Raw genomic sequence first — 15,826 nt, forward strand, 5'->3', positions numbered from 1 at the left:
TTAAATAAGTGTTCACCAGAGATCAGAGAATGACACCCCAGGTGAGCTCAGTAGAGTAAATGGGGGATTCCCAGACATAATTTTCTCCTGCCTAAGGCACCAACACCCAAGAAGTCATCTGCCTTTTCCCATTCAACTCCAGGATTAGGAGTACTGTAGCATCAGGTTCTCCTCTCATCCTTCCTGCCCCCTCTTATCACTCATCCCTGTGCAGGGGCACCAGCCATGGCCCATTTTCCACATAGCAGTAATTTCCTGGGTGGAGCTGCTTATGCCATGTTCAGGGCAGTGCCTGCACCCAGAAGCGAAGGATCTCATGCCATGGCTTATTCAAGCCCCACCAGTCAGGTAGGACCCACTCCAGTACCATTTTGGAAGTAGTATTGGTGTTGCCATTTGAGGATGCCCAGTGCATGTGAATAATGCTTTGCCCGCAAGCAGAGACAACAAGGTGAGGTCCCTCATGTAGTCCTCCGAAGCCCAGTAGGAAACTGTCTAGACTCTCAAAGTCATTCAAGGATTTCTGCCAAAAATACATAGTGGGAAGTTTTATTTTGTCATCCTGAACAGCATCTCGTAATTGGTCCATTCCTACCTTTTTTTTTTTCCACACTCAGTTTAGTCCAATTGGTTGATTGTTTCAGCTGAAGTCTTGGTTAAATCCAAAGTTAGCCTTACCAAGGTCAAATGATTCCACTGTATAATGTGAGATGTTCTTTATGATAATAAGGTGTGTCAACACAATATATCTGGGGGCAGCCTGTGCTTTTCCCCTGTGTGTGCTGATGCCAAATTCAAGGGAAGCTCCTTGTTCCCTCCCCTCCTATCTTCTAGAACTCAACTGATTCAAACAGCTCTCCAGAGGAAGGCAAAAAAAAAGAAGTTACAAGGCAGAAAAAGCTGCTCTGGGAGCAGGAGAGTATGTCATCTCTGAAAAGCAAGGAAAATGAACTCTGGCAAGAAAAGAGGAGGTATGGATCAAGCCTAAGCATTTCTTAGCCCTGTGGAGCTTTGTGTTCTGTAGACTTCTGTCATGTCACATCTGCCCATGATTGATGCTGGAGAATCAGCATCTGGTGGCCTGGTGATAGGTGTAATATAACCCAATCAATATTTGCTTGCCACAGGCTTGCTAATATACGGCAATGTGCAGTGCTAGTTGTGCATATCAGAAGGCTTGCCTTTTCAGTATATATGGCTTTGCCAAGAGGCTGTCACATCAACCAGATCAGAGCCTAGATAGCTCAGACATCTCTGTATGTCACTGCACTGTGTCTTGTGTACAAGTTTCACGAGCCATTTGGAAGAATAAAGGAGCAGTAGCTGTTTTCACTCAGAATCTGTGTGAGATTGCCTGGCTATGTCGGAAGTGCCGTACCCAAACTTGCCGGATGGTGTTCAAAGTCCTCGTCTTTGCCCAGCTGCTAATAACAGCTTTCGCAAAGACAAGCATCTGATGATGCTGAACACTGTATAGTGAACACTGAGAAAAGCTGCTTCTCGGGCAGAGAAGCCATTTTCTACAAATCCAGAATGATCTTTAGCGCATGTAAGTAGCAGTGTGTGAGGTAAGCAGGAAGACTTGGCGTTTTTGGAGATGAACTTGTTAATTCATTACAGTTATCTTCATTGCTTTGTCATCACTGACACAATAAAAAAAATCTTTTTGCAAAAAATAGACTGATATTCAAAAGTCTGATTTTGCCATTATGTTCTAGATGGAAGTTTTCCTGGCTTTATTTATACAACGTGACTTATTTTTATTGGCAGTGGAAATAAAGTGCTCTCAGGACACCCAGAGACGGGTATCTTGAAAGGAGGTGAACAGGAGCACCAGCTGCCGGTGATGGAGCGCAGCTCGCCTGCCAGGCTGAATCTGCCATTGACTCAGGGTGAGAGTCAAGACTCTTCATATGCATGTATTCTTTTCCAGGTAGAAATCTTGGAGAAATCTAACTCAAAAAATTTTGGAAATTGACAGTACACATACATCTTCAAAATTTGAATGTCTCAGACTCAACAGTGGTTTTCTGTTAGCAAAGATAAATATGTTAAGGTGAAATTTAAAATCTTGTTTTCATCAGAGATGAGCATTTCAGCTGCAGGTAGGAGTCTCGTTTATAGGCCCGCCTGTTCACAGTAGTAGTCAAACAGAGTTATCTTCCATCTTTTACATAATCTTACATAGATATAGGATTTATCTTGATACAGAGAGCATATTTCCAACACTTATTTTGTGTTTTGATAGCTAATTAGATTCTTTATGTCCATTCCAGTAAAAATCACTGCCTGTGATGTGCAACCTTTTCAAGCCAAGCCTAAAGTGACACCTGTCTCAATTTTGTCATTAGAAATGTCTGATGACATTTAAAATTAATAGATTTTTTTAAGTTCCCATAAGCATTGATGTTTTCTGAATGAAGGAATTTCCCTAAAGCATTGCTGTCAACAGGTTCACCCTAAAAAAAGGCAAATTCACTAATTTAGCATCATTATCTAATGCAAGTGAACAATGGAAAGTAAGTAAGTAGGACTAAAGACAGAAAGCAAATGTTGATTTTGAAATTGAGTTTTAGAAGTTTGTTTTCAGTCTAGCATAAAAATTGATGATTCTAAAAAATTAAACATCTATGGATAGAAAAGGTTTCAGTGTTATTACTTGCTCAAAATGCAAATTCAATTTATTAAACTTAGCAGGTTTTATTTCCCTGTCTCAATTTTATTGTATTCTTAGTGCTTTGATAAAGGTTACTCAAATAAAGAAAGCAAAAGATAGTGCCCAGCAATCCATCCCTGTGGATTTGTAGTAGTGATTAAGCAAACTTCAAAGGTTTGGCAGTTTTTAACTACTTCTGCTAATCAGGGTTTTTCTGTAACTAGTTTTCAACAACTAGGTCCCCTACAAGTATTTTGACAACTCCTTTCTTGCCCCTTAAAGCATCATATCCTTGCTTTCTTAAGTCCTTAAATAGTCAGGACTAGAGTTTTATTGTCTTGATATCAAAAATAGTGAACGGGCCTTTCATAGGCCCTGGTAGAGTTTTTCTTTTCTAAACCAGCTGGTTGGCACACGGCAGGGTAAGGCTCCTCCCCAGCCTGTGAGCCACAAAATTCATCTGGAAGGATCCAGGTAGTGTGCTCTGTCTCAAAGATGGGACGGTTGGCTGCCTGGGCATCACACAGATCATCGCATATTGCTGGGAGGCTGTTATTGTCACTGACCCTTGTGCAACCATCTGAAACACAGAAGGTAATTACAAGGGAATTAGTGTTTATCAGTAGGCTCTTGGAGAGCAGTGACTACACCACCTTCCTCTTAACTCTTGCTGTTGAGAAGTTTGGATCCCCAGGCACGCAAGAAGTTTCAGTCTCTCTGGTGCTTCCTTCCTTACGACAGAAATATGTTATTTTCCCAAGTGCTATTCGTGGACAGCTGTTTGACCTCACCCTTTCTCCCTTCAGAAACTGAGATTCAGCAGCAGGGTAGGTCACGTGTATGTGAAGGTAATGTAGGGGAATGTTGTTCCGTAGAGGACTTCTGGTGTAGCAGAGCCTGTCTCTGACTTCGTGTGGGGTTCCTGAGAACTAATTTTTAAGTAACAGTACATCTCTTGTCTCCTTTACGGTGTGCCCACAAGTTATGCTGGTCTATAAGTATTGACAAAAGCATTTTTCCTCAAGTATTGATATTTCCCCACTTCCTGTTGTAGACATCTCCTGGAATCAGCAGTTGCTGACAAAGCAGTCCCCACATCGCACAGAGGACATTCGGCAGAGACAGTTCCTGGGCCAGAGTGCGGGACAACAGCCGAGCTCCACAGGGGAAACGAAGAGGTGAGAACATAAAATAAAGGTTATTGCAGAGACTGAGAAGTCCTGCTCACTCTGTTCTGCCTTATATTCCTACTCAGCATTCTTTAGCAGTTAAATTTCATGGGTAGTCCTGCAGTGTGAAGACACCTTTGATTCCTGGCTTTCCCACCAAGACTGCTAATATTTATCCACTTTGTTTCTCGTTATGGGTACCTCAGTAACTAGTTTCATGGGGGAGCAAACCCCCTGCTTGCCACTTTCTGTATTCTTTCTCCTTAGCTCTTTAAACATTCATCTGCGTTACTGTTCATGTGCTTCATTTGTTTTAAGTGCCCAAGACAAACATTTATAGCTAGTAAGTGGCCAAATACCAGGATGGGAATGTCAGGTGAAGTCTGCCTCTTTGAAGTTGGTATCCAAGAGCTTTGTTCCCTAGCTTCCAAACACACATTGATTGCTACTTCCTAGTTCTTTAAGGATTATAGCTTTTAAAAGAAGATACGTAGACCTTAGTATTTTCTTTCTGTAAATTTTGGTAAGGTTTTTTCTTCTCTGATGCTTTGCCTTGTGTTCCTGAGTAAGCGTTACTAAAAGGTAAGATCAGTTCTTTCAGTAAACAAGGGATCTCCTTTCCTAATATTTGCAGAAAGTGTATCTATGTAATGAGAAAGTAACATCTGTTTTCATTAGCATATATATGAACACAGTCTCCTGTAAAATGTATTACCACTGTGAAGCTTGAATCAGTCAAAACTAATGTAGATTGAGGTTTGATTACCTTTTTCTCATAACTGCTTGTGTGTGTTTGAGAATATTATTTAATCTGTGAACAGCTTTAAGCAGTGAGAGGTTGAATCAATCCTATGATTTCTGATAACAAAACACATGCATGGTTTTTCTCACCAAATTCTTGCAGGGTAGAACGGATACAAACAGTAATAAACCACTTTTCAGTGTTGGTAGCTTCTTTTTACTCAGTAAAGGGCACAGACCCTCCATCAACAACCCTACATCTGCTCTACCAGCGTGCTTCTGAGCACATCCCCTGGCCAACAGAGAGTACAAGGTGGTGTGCCTTGGCTTAACCCTCCTTCTTCGTGGTGGGAGGTATGTTGGGTTGATAGGTGGATAGGAGTCTGCACATGGCTGATTACCTTGTGAGTTATCTGGTTGAGCAATAGCAAGCAGACCAAGAGTCAGAACCGAAAAATGTGTGCTATTTTTCATTGTATCAAAATGGCAGCGAACAGCAAATTGATACCTTTTTTTCCTTAGATAAAATCTTTAGAGCTGCGAACCCTGAAATCCACCAGCTGGAATTTCCCCGTACAAAACCTGTTCCTAATTGTTCTTCAGCTGCAGTAATGCATCTTCTCTCCTGTATTTTAGGGCAGGCTATCATGAGAACTTCCGATCTGGGCCATCGTCTCCCTGCTCTCCTGCTGCTCCGAGTCAGTCACCCAACAGGTACAAAAGGTCAATAAGGAATTTTGCAGACCGAATACATCTTGTAGTCGCTGGTGAACTGCTGCAGTGTAAATCACATTACTGTTATGTGGATGCACTATTAATTCTTCTAAATGTTGCAATTCATAACCGTCCATGGAATAAACATGTAGCTCCCTCTCCCGTATTTCTTGCCTACTTCAGCAGCATTGTTATATTTTCAAATAACACAGTTCAGAAAGCAGCTGTAGGACTCTGCTTGATCATTGAAATTTCGATATAAGCCCAGTCAAAGTAAGCAGTTAAGTGTGAGTTCAGAGCACTTGAGCCAAAGGATATTGTCTTTATTGTGAATAGTCACATGCTCAGGAATAAGGTATGTTCTAGACATTGTCACATTTCAACACTTGCTGATTTAAAAAGAAATCCTTCCCTTAATTTCCAAACTTGAAACGCATTTTGCTTTTTTGCTGTTTTTTTTAAATTTGCCTACATTCATGCTAATCTCCTAGAGATTTGATTCTCTCAAGCAGTGAGCTGTGCAGCTTTCAGTGAGATGTGTGTACCAACTCTAAATAAATGTTAACTATAGCCTGATTGAATCACTGATAATTTGGGGTGTATTAAAATCAGTTGGCTTATTAAATAGGGTATAGTAGTACAACACTGAAAACATAGTAAGTTTTTGTTCTATTTAAATAACATTTTTCTTCACATTTCATAGCAAAGCCCTCCTTCTGATGCCATTTGTATTGACATGAAACTATTGGGAATTTGTAATGTGAACAATTTCTTCTGTTTTTTCTAATTGTAGCTGCAGTTTTGATGGGACTGCAGATCATTTCTTGCTACGTGTAGCTGGTTGTGATAGCTACTTAGTATTATTTAGCAGCTATATTCTGCTCTGAGACCCTTTTTCAAGATCTTTTCCTGAAATAAATCTTAGTTTTGGAAACAATGGATGGGATGTAATTCATCGTTCCACTAAAACATCAGAAAATGTCTCTTAAAAAATTTCCTGAAGCACTTAAGTCTTTGATCCAATACTTTAACTTGTCCTTATAATAAGTGGAGAGGAAGTGAAAACAAAGGTGGTATGTAGAATAACGCAGAGGGATGTGAGCAGAAGGCTTAAGGTTGTAGGGGAGGAGATGAAACCAGGAAAATTATTCTAAAAGGAATAATGAGAATGAAGCAACAAGACAGTGATGCGTCTGTGCTGTCAGTGTACATGGTGGGATAAAGAATGATGGGCTCAGGAGTGACAGAGAGGAGATGGAAGCAAAGACAGTCTTTCTGCTGCTTCTGTCTCTCTTTTTTTCTTTTTTTTTTTTTCCAGAATGGCTTTTTTATTGTAATGCAGTCCAGATCTATCTCTATTGGTGGCTTATTATGTTGTTGCACCAAAACCACAAAGCAAGATATTGTAAACTTGCTTATCTGTGTACAATTTCATCAAACCATCTTTTCAAAACTCATTAAGTATCCCAAAGTTCCTCTCCTGGTTTCAGCCCTGGATGACACATAATGAAAAAAGCATGGATGACACATAATGACAAGGGATCCCTTTTGGTCTCAGGTTCATCTCACTAGACAAACAGCAGTTCTGGCAGGCTGACAGACAGGTGAGAAGGGAGGAGCGTGAAACACACAGAAGTGTGCGCCTGCACTGCTATTAAAACCATTATGAAAAAGGGCCCCAGTTAGTCCTGGGGCCCTGATCTCTCACCCAGCTGTCATCAAACAGCTGATTTACTAGAAAGGTCTAGACAGGACTGAAGCTTAAGGAGAGAGTTGAAGTATTTTTGCATTGTAGATGGAGATCTGATTTCAGCTTTACTCTAACTAGTTGTAATACTGCCAGGCATGTAGCTGCAGCAGCATAGACTAAAATTGGTTAGCAAGTGCCTGGTGCCTGGTCTGTGCCTCTGCAGTTACACTGCTACTGTTGACTTCACCAGCTTGTTTGGGTGTGAGAGCAGCATCCTTGCCTTCTGACTTACAGTAAGCAAACCCATTTGCAAACGAGTTGAAAAATTTCCAGGCTGGGAGTCTGACTCGGGTAATTTGTGTGAATATCTGCTTTGATTGCTGTGGCGTTGACTAGGTCTAGGTAATCCACTGGCATGGTTCCCTGCCATCCAGGCCTCTGTTAAGAGGCTTGCACCTCCTCTGATCTGGCACAGCAGACTGGCAGGGAAATGGGTCTGAGCTGCTGTGCATTCAAGCATTTTATGTCTTCTGCGTGCTTGTCTGTGAGGCAGGTGCGCAGGCTGATTCAGCAACATGGCTGAAGGGTCAATCTGTATTTATGTGAAAGACCCAGTGCTCCTTCTTCCCATCCCATCCCTCTCCATAAACCTGTGTAAACATTTGGCTACATCTTAGCATCAGTTGCTGTTCTGTTTTCTTAAAGTCATGTTTGTCTACTAGGTCCGTCAGTGGAAAGAAGCTTTGTTCTACCTGTGGGCTTCCTCTTGGAAAAGGAGCTGCCATGATTATTGAAACACTTGGTCTTTATTTCCATATTCAGTGCTTCAGGGTATGTCTCTTGCTTTATTAAGAAAAATCTCAAGTCACGCCCAGTGCAAGGAGAGAGTATATTGAGGGCTGTAGATGTGAAATTGAAAGAGAGAGGAAGGTATTTGCATGTTTGTTATGTATGTTTGTTTGTGTGTGTGTGTGTGTTTGTAGAGAAGTGGAAGTAATGCAGCTAATGTGTTATTTTGCTGTCAGACATGTTAATTGGACTAAACTCTGTGATTTAGCAAGCAAACTTAGCTTCCTCACAGAAGGAAGCACAATATAATTTCCCTGTTGTACTCATTGTTTTTTAAATATAACCTTAGTTACCTTGTGATTTTTTTTTTATTTTCTTTTCCCCCAAAAGCCCGGTCAGTCCCGAAGCCATCTTTGATCCGACCCATGGTTGGAAAGCTTTGACTGTGGAATGGATGATGTATTCTGGCTTTCACCAGAGCTCTCAACAGAAATACTTCTTGAATTCTTGAGTGTTTCAGACTGGAAATGACTCAAGATAGTGTTTTCTAGAGAGCTCAGGAAGTGTCCATTTCCATTATCTCTGGCCCAATTGGTATTAGACATTCATGAAGCCTTTTTTGGTTTTAGACATTTAGCCAAACTTAAGCCTCTGGCCCCTCTAAGCGTTGTCCATCACAAATGGGCTGGCTCCAGAATGCAACTTTAAAATCACATGTCCCTTAAAATCACTAGACTTCACTTCTGTGTAAGCGGATACTGCTGAAATCCAGTCCTAAATACTGTTGGCTCTAAAAAAAGCCTTTCAGTGATTTGCAGTGCTCCCCAGGATTATGGGCTGGGTTCTGGGGGAGTATTTTTTCTCACTGTTCCAAGAACTATTGAAACAAAAGTCAAAATTTGGGAAGAGTTGTGACAGATAGTAGGGCATGGACTGTCTTACTTTCTCTGTTCTTCAATTGACAGTGTGGCATTTGCAAGGGACAGCTGGGAGACGCAGCAAGTGGGACAGATGTCAGGATTAGAAATGGTCTTCTTAACTGCAACGATTGTTATATCCGGTCCAGAAGTAAGTACCAAATCCTGTCCGAAGGACAGTGAACTCTAACAATACTGTTGCCATGGTTTTAATTGATGGGTTTCTCTCCTGGCTTTGCCATTCAGGCTTAGCTTCGCCTTGGGAAGGGGAACCTTTCCATGCCACTTTTTTGATATAAGAGGATGATTAAAGATTTCCAAGGCCATTAAATCTTGCCTAGAGGATCTCTGCTCAGCAGTATTAGACTTAAAGGCTGTTTCTGTGCATAAATATAAACTCCTACACTGTGCGCACGTACTGTGTGTCCTGGAGGCTTGGATCTGTCACATCACATGAGACAATGTGGCTACTTCTACTAGATCTAGGACTCTGGGCCTTGTTTGGAGAAAGTCCCATTTTTTATGTCTCCAGACCTCCCTTTGTGGACAAAATGGTCATGTAAAATATTAGGAACATTCTGTAACTCTTAATGAATCCTTGTGGTGGTATCCCCAGACATATGCTAAAGTGTTGCTAGCTGCAAGTTTTGAAAACGAGCGAGACAATGGTATGTCAGAAAAAAACTTGATGCATTTTTCTGCCCTAGAGCAGGTCACTTGAATGTCCTTCCTAGTCCTGGATTTCTGTGACCAATACCAAACTGCTAGAGCATTTCTGCTTCACTCCGATGTCACCAGTGATATGAGATGGGCAGTGCTCATGCTGGCGTCTACTTTGCAGAAAACAGTAGGATGCAGGAAAAAAACACGGGAGTAGTCGTTGGCTTCCTGTTAAATGTTACTGTTTAGTATATTCACTGCCTACAGTCCTAACTGATAGTGGAGATATAGAGCTCTTTTCACTTACTATTTCCCTTCTCTCTCAAAGGCAGTGAGAGAGAGATTTTTTTTTTGTTTCAGGAGAGAGATATTTCCCCATCAGCAGAGCTAGAGGGTGCTATTGTATAACCATTTGTTTGGTGATTATTTTTTTTTTAAATTCTGCTAAGAAATGTTAGCAACTTTTTATTATTATTTACTTAACCTGACACATTTAGAAATAGCTTTTTCCCTTTAGGCTTGATACTATAAACCTTCCTCATGTGGATGAGGTCCTGACCCTTAAAATCCACATTTGCACATCCATCTTTACACAAAAAAGAGAGGAAGGTGATAAAAGTCCTATTTTCCTTTTCTTCTTAATCCTTTTTGCTTAAATAAAAATTGAGGTCCCTTAAGGGTAGATGAAGGCTCAAATAAATTATTTATCAGCTTATATGCTGTAGAAATCACCCCCTCCATCATCATTTCTACAGCAGTGGTGCTAGAAAATGGAGTACAGAGCTGTGTACAGTGTTTCATGCAGTAAGGTTTTACATTTGTACATACCTAGCACAACGGTAACCAGGTCCATGACAGAGGGAATAGGTTTTGAGGAAATGCATGGTTCCTGAAGAATAATAACGGCAAGGATTTGTCTTTTTTTCCTACAAATTGCCTCTTCCTGCTGTGTTAACTCCTCATGCAAAATCTCAAAATATGAGTTAGTGGAATTTAAGTTACACTGGCTCTTGTTGACAGTTTCAAAGGGACTGATTTTGATAGAACTGCAGGTACAGCTAGTTGCTCATTTTTAACTAGAATTTGACAGACTCCACAACTGAAATGAAGAACAAACTGGTGCAGTGTTAGCGTTTTGCCTTTCAGTTCTGGGCAATCTGATGCTAAATATAAAATCAGTTGCTTGATTGTACAGCTCGTGCCTTCCTGCCTCCATGGCTACATCTGAAAACCTGTGCAGTAGTGAGCACAACTGATGGTCTCTGACCAACCCAGAATTAGTCAGTGTTGCTTTGAGATGCTTATGGACATCTTTATGAAATATTTTGGCTGCCAGAAGCTTATTTGAAACTGTGGATGATTCAGCTTCAAAATAAATTATCAAAAACCTTAAAAGAGAAGAGCATTAAAGATTACGTAGTGGTTCACGATCCAGAATATTTCTGTTTTTCAAATAAAAGTGGATGGGGTTTTATTGGTAGGTTATTTCTCTACAGCAAAACCTCACAAGGAAGGGAACTTGGTATTCAGTGTCAAACATGGGGAATTGTTAAAGGTTTCTGAGTGTCAAAGTCAAAGGCCAGGAAATTCATGAGATTCCCTGTACAGCCAAATAACATGAGGGCTCTGTATTACCACGTAACACAAACCAGGCACAGCTAAAGATGACTCATCAGTCCTTTGCTATACTATTTTGCCACTGCAGAGCCTGAAAGTAAATATACCCGCAAGTACTTTGGGAGCAGAATGAAATAAAAGTGCATGCAGAATGCATTTGTCTGTGGCATGGAAAATGTATTTCCACTGGAGTTACGCTGAATCCTTCTTTGCAGTTAGTGCCCCAATTTTGCAAGAGGAAGAAGAAGCAGGGCACAAATGATACATATTTCCAGATGTGTTTTTTTTGAATTGTAGAGATCATATGAGGAAAAGCCTGTGTATGTTTGTTAAAATTTGTCAACTAATGACTTGTTTTGGTTTTGTTTTACCCAGCTGCTGGACAGCCAACTACATTGTGACATGACTTTCAGTCCTAATAACTTTCAAGAAGGAACTCTCTTCTCATATGTATCAGCTGCCTCCAGACAATCACTTGTAAGAGCTTGAATCCATGGACATCATGGCTCTCATCTCATTTTGGAAAACTCATAAAAATGCTGCACCTGCTCTTTTAAAATGCAGTATGTTGGTTTTTCCCTTTCTTAAGAAATTTGCAAAATATGTATGACCATGTTTGGGAAGGCAAAGCCTAAGTACTATAAAAAAAAAAATCCCACCTTTCAGGTATGCTTATGATTTCCAGTCTGTTACCTTGTTCTTTTGAAAGTAATAAGAAAATAAACATGCAATAAAGCTGTTTTGTTTTAATATTTCTAGGAATTAAAAAGTTTTAAGTTTACAGAACCTTTATAGAATATGCCAACTTGAGCTGAGAAGTAATTTTAAGATAGTATCTAATCAGTGCATTTGAAAAACTAAACATCACAGCACGACTTCTCTGTTATGACTGAAGCTATAACTTTTTTTATACAGAGACTAGTTTGATAATACATCCTGTAATTCTGAAGCATTTTGTGTTTATATGACCTTCAGTGGAGGGTAGGAGTTATACAAATAAATTATTGCACCTTTAGTGATAGGATTTTTTTTGTTTGTGTACCTCAAGTAATGTTCATGACTATAGCTTAATATTCTCTCAAATAAAGATTTCTTCATTAAACCTAAAGACTGTATACCGTTAACGACAGCAAGATTCCCATTAGGAGCAATCCTTCTTACTAAGTCAGCAGCCCATGTTGTTATTAAACTCGATGAAAGGTGATGTGGGGAAGAGGCGGCTGAGTGGGCGGACAGAGCTGAATTGTGAGTCTCCAAGCTGTGGTTTGATGCTATGGTGAAGCTTTTCTCTTTGGCATGTAACTTGCCCATTGATGGTCTGAGTTGGTTTCAGAGCTGCTTGTTCATTTGCAAACATTACGGTTGGTTGAAATCGGTTGTGGAGAAACATGTGTGGTTTGAGTGCCCTCCAGAGCAGGGAATTAAACAGCCTTGAGCCTGTGTTCCTTCATGTGCTACCCCAATAAAGTCAGCCAAACCCGGGAGTGCAGAAGGCGGGCAGGGAGGAGGCTGGCAGCACTAGGCAAAAAAACTTTAACTTGCCTGTGTTTGGGCCAGTTTTCCTTCCTGCTTTTTGATTAAGCATGGGCTCCTTACTAAAGTCATCCAGCAGCTCATTGAAACAGCGGTCAGAGCTGTGTCACTTTACCTGCAATACACAGACAAGGTTAGGGGGTGTGTTACAATTGTAAAATATCCTAGCACTTTTTGGTAAACAGTTATTGGAAATATCCCATTTTAGCAGCTCACAATGCAACTTAAAATGGAGGGGAAAAAAATGTACTTATTCTGCCTTAAAACCGTGATAAAAATTAATTAATAGAGATTTATTTTATGTATATGCACATCCATTGTCTTTTGATGTGTTGGTAAATGGAAATGAAGTGGTTATTAGGGAAGCAATAATTTTGAGTTGTTCTCTAGCTAGCAACTATTTATTTAAATGCTAGACAGTTGCTTGCATGCGAGTTGCATACCCATGCAAAACTGCATGTCATTGAAAACCCATGTACGATATTGTCATTGGAGGACATTGTGACTATCTGCTGGAAAGTTACATGTTACTTCCTTAATATTGTGCCTTAGAAAATGCAAAGCTGTTGCACACAGTCAGCGATGACTTCTGGATGCAATAAATCCAAAAAGCTGAAGTCCTTCGTAGACTTCACCCGGGGAATATTTAAAAAAATAATAACAATAAAAAATCAGACAAATGTTTTGGAAATAAAAGTGATGTCCAATATTCTGATTAACAATCTGCATGATTTACTGTTAAAGGGTTTTGATAACCAGGATGCTTACTCTTTGCATGTGGTCATCATAACATTTTCCACAACTAATGCCTAACATGGAAATTCGAGAGGCAGATTTTATAACTGACTTTGTACATCTGTATAATTCCATGCACTGCATCAAGGGTATGTGAATATTTGATGTCTGGGCCTAATTTTTAAATGACACCATGCATGCTTGTGCGTCTATTTGGTATGAGTCACTACCACTGCTTCACTCATGTGATAGAGTTTAGATGTGCAAATCGGTCCCCAAGTGTATAAAAGGGTTGGTTGTCACAGATGTTAGATCTGCTTCTTATTCACGTAGGGGTACGTGCCCAAAGGGCTTAGGAGCATGGTTGGGACTAAAATGCATGGGCAAGGGGTGGGGTGGGGGTATGCATCGCACTGCAGACACACCACTGGGTCTCTGAAGCTGCTTAGAAGTTGATCCCAGTGTCTATCAATTAGTTGCATATATGCATGTTTTAGCAAAGTTGATTGTATGTAAAGCAAATTGAAGCAGCATTCTCAGACAATGATTTTTTTCCCCCTAATGAACATCTATTCACCAGCACAGAATAATTTTCAACAGTTTTCTAAACTGTACTTGCCAACTGCTTATGTCTGATTTTATATTTCCTTTGGAGTCTTACAGTGCAAATTCATTCAGGCTAAGATTTTTTTTTTCTTCCTTTTTTTTTTTTTTTTTTTTTCCCCAGCTTAGAGACAAATATGATACATTTCTTACCAGGAACTTTGAGCACAGAAAAAAATAACGCTTTACTACATTTGAACTACAATGTAAATGTATTTGTTGCAAAAAAATGATTTATTATTGCTGAGAAAGTACAATGTATGTAATGGGTTTTAGATGTTTCAGAATTTATTTAGCCTCTTACTACTTCAGAGAACCTGAACAGGTGTCATAACCCATCTGTATTTCACAACCCCGTTTTCCATGGTGTATTTTTTCCTTACTCTTGCTATGTAGTGTTATTGATGCAGTACATCTGTAGTTCTCGGTGAATGTCCTAAAGGTTGGTGAACCAGAAGGGGACCATCCTTACCTGCATGTCCATTCAAGGACAAGGATTGCTGTCCTAGCTGGGGCTGATGTTGAATACCAGTTATGCTAATCTTTCCTTTATTTTATTTATTCTAAATTGCCTCTGGAAATTAGGAAAACTTGTCTAAAATGCAACAGCTTTTATAGTAAATGTATGTTTATAAATAAAATGTTGATTACCTTTGGTGGTGTTGATTTTACTTATTATAACTAACTTCTCCTATTGCATGCAATGTATCTGTGAAACTGGACTGCAGAGTGTGTACATCCCATTGGTAAAAGCTTCTACTTCATAGGGGTAGGCTGAACCAAGGTGTCTTCCAGAAAACTTAGTGTTTGAGATGAGACAGTACAAAAGACATACTTGAGATGGGACAGCACCCTGTGGGTTGCTACTGTAAGCTGTAGCCAAGTATTTACAAGAGCATGTGTGCCTATCGTGGTAAAAGATGAGCAGAGGTGGCTTTCTGTGAGTTGAACCCAAAGTCCTCAGATCTTTCTTTGATGTCGGTGGACTGTGGCTCAGACTGGGACTCAATAAAGCACTTTATGTATTGCAAAGCTAAATACAGGCTGGGTTAATTCTATTTCTACGTAGCAAAGATCCTTCAGTTTGTGCTTAGTTATGCATGTGCTGAGGCTTCTCACTAATTCTTGAATCTCAAGGAGCATGTGGCTTCACCAGTAATCAGCAGAAAGTTCACACAAAATTTTAAACTAATAACTGCCCCTTTTTTTTTCTTTTTAATTGTGTCTTCAATGGATGACAGGTTTGGTTTCGTGCCAGAAGCACATCTTGGCTGTTAGATGAGTCATGGGGAAGTACTGACAATTTAATTTTTTGAAAGCAGATTTTTATCCTGGTGCCTTAATGGAAGTGATAGTGGTCTTACATTATTTCTGCGCGTATGTGTCTGGACGGAGGGCCAGCGTTGCTCTGCGGTGGAAGAGGTACGCTGGGGTTCCTGGCAGCGCGCATCAGTGCCGCGTCTGCGGGAACAGCTCGCTGCCGCTGGAGGTTGCTCCGAGGCTGGATTTGGAGGCAGGCAGGCAGCTATTTCTGCTTCAGCAGCTCTGTACCACGGTTGCTGGGCACCCAGGCAAGCACAGGTTTGGTGACTCTGACCGTTATGAGCCAAGTAAAGTGGTGGAAATCCTGGTATGATTTTTTTTTTAAATTATTATTATTTTCTGGTGAAGGTGACCTGGCAGCTCTGACCTGCCCAGGTTCATTTATGATCCTAAAACAGCACCGATGGGGGTGTGCTCCACTGGCAGGGATTTAACACCAAAATAATTCCACAAACCTTATAAAAGGGGAGTTGTGTCACCTGCTTACCTCACCAGCACGTTCATCTGCAGGTAGCAAAGGCTGCCAGGAGGGCCCCGAGAAAGACCACACCGCTAACAGGGCCTCGGCATGCCCCGGCAGAGGACGGCGGCTTGCCGAGCGGCGGGATGAAGCTGGGGGCATATGGAAGAAATAGGAGGTGGTGTGGGAGAGGAGTGGGCTCTTACAGCTGAGGCTCAG

General features: G+C 40.6%; 1 protein-coding gene across 5 annotated transcripts in view; it reads left to right on the forward strand.

Moving 5' to 3' along the window:
- The window catches only part of LIMCH1 (LIM and calponin homology domains 1), a 182,127-nt gene extending 167,648 nt beyond the window's left edge, over positions 1-14,479 (forward strand). For 4 of the 5 annotated variants that reach the window (XM_075024979.1, XM_075024997.1, XM_075025015.1 and 1 more), the window contains 7 exons: positions 835-971; positions 1,771-1,892; positions 3,711-3,834; positions 5,203-5,289; positions 7,693-7,801; positions 8,725-8,827; positions 11,329-14,479. In XM_075024979.1, coding sequence (XP_074881080.1) covers positions 835-971; positions 1,771-1,892; positions 3,711-3,834; positions 5,203-5,289; positions 7,693-7,801; positions 8,725-8,827; positions 11,329-11,354 — 708 coding nt within the window. In that variant the 3' untranslated portion in view covers positions 11,355-14,479. The remainder of the gene's footprint in view (positions 1-834; positions 972-1,770; positions 1,893-3,710; positions 3,835-5,202; positions 5,290-7,692; positions 7,802-8,724; positions 8,828-11,328) is intronic. The other variant, XM_075024988.1, reaches the window with a different exon arrangement.
- The last annotated feature ends 1,347 nt before the right edge of the window (positions 14,480-15,826 follow it).

This window comes from Buteo buteo, chromosome 1 (genome assembly GCF_964188355.1).
Source record: "Buteo buteo chromosome 1, bButBut1.hap1.1, whole genome shotgun sequence".
NCBI lineage: Eukaryota > Metazoa > Chordata > Aves > Accipitriformes > Accipitridae > Buteo > Buteo buteo.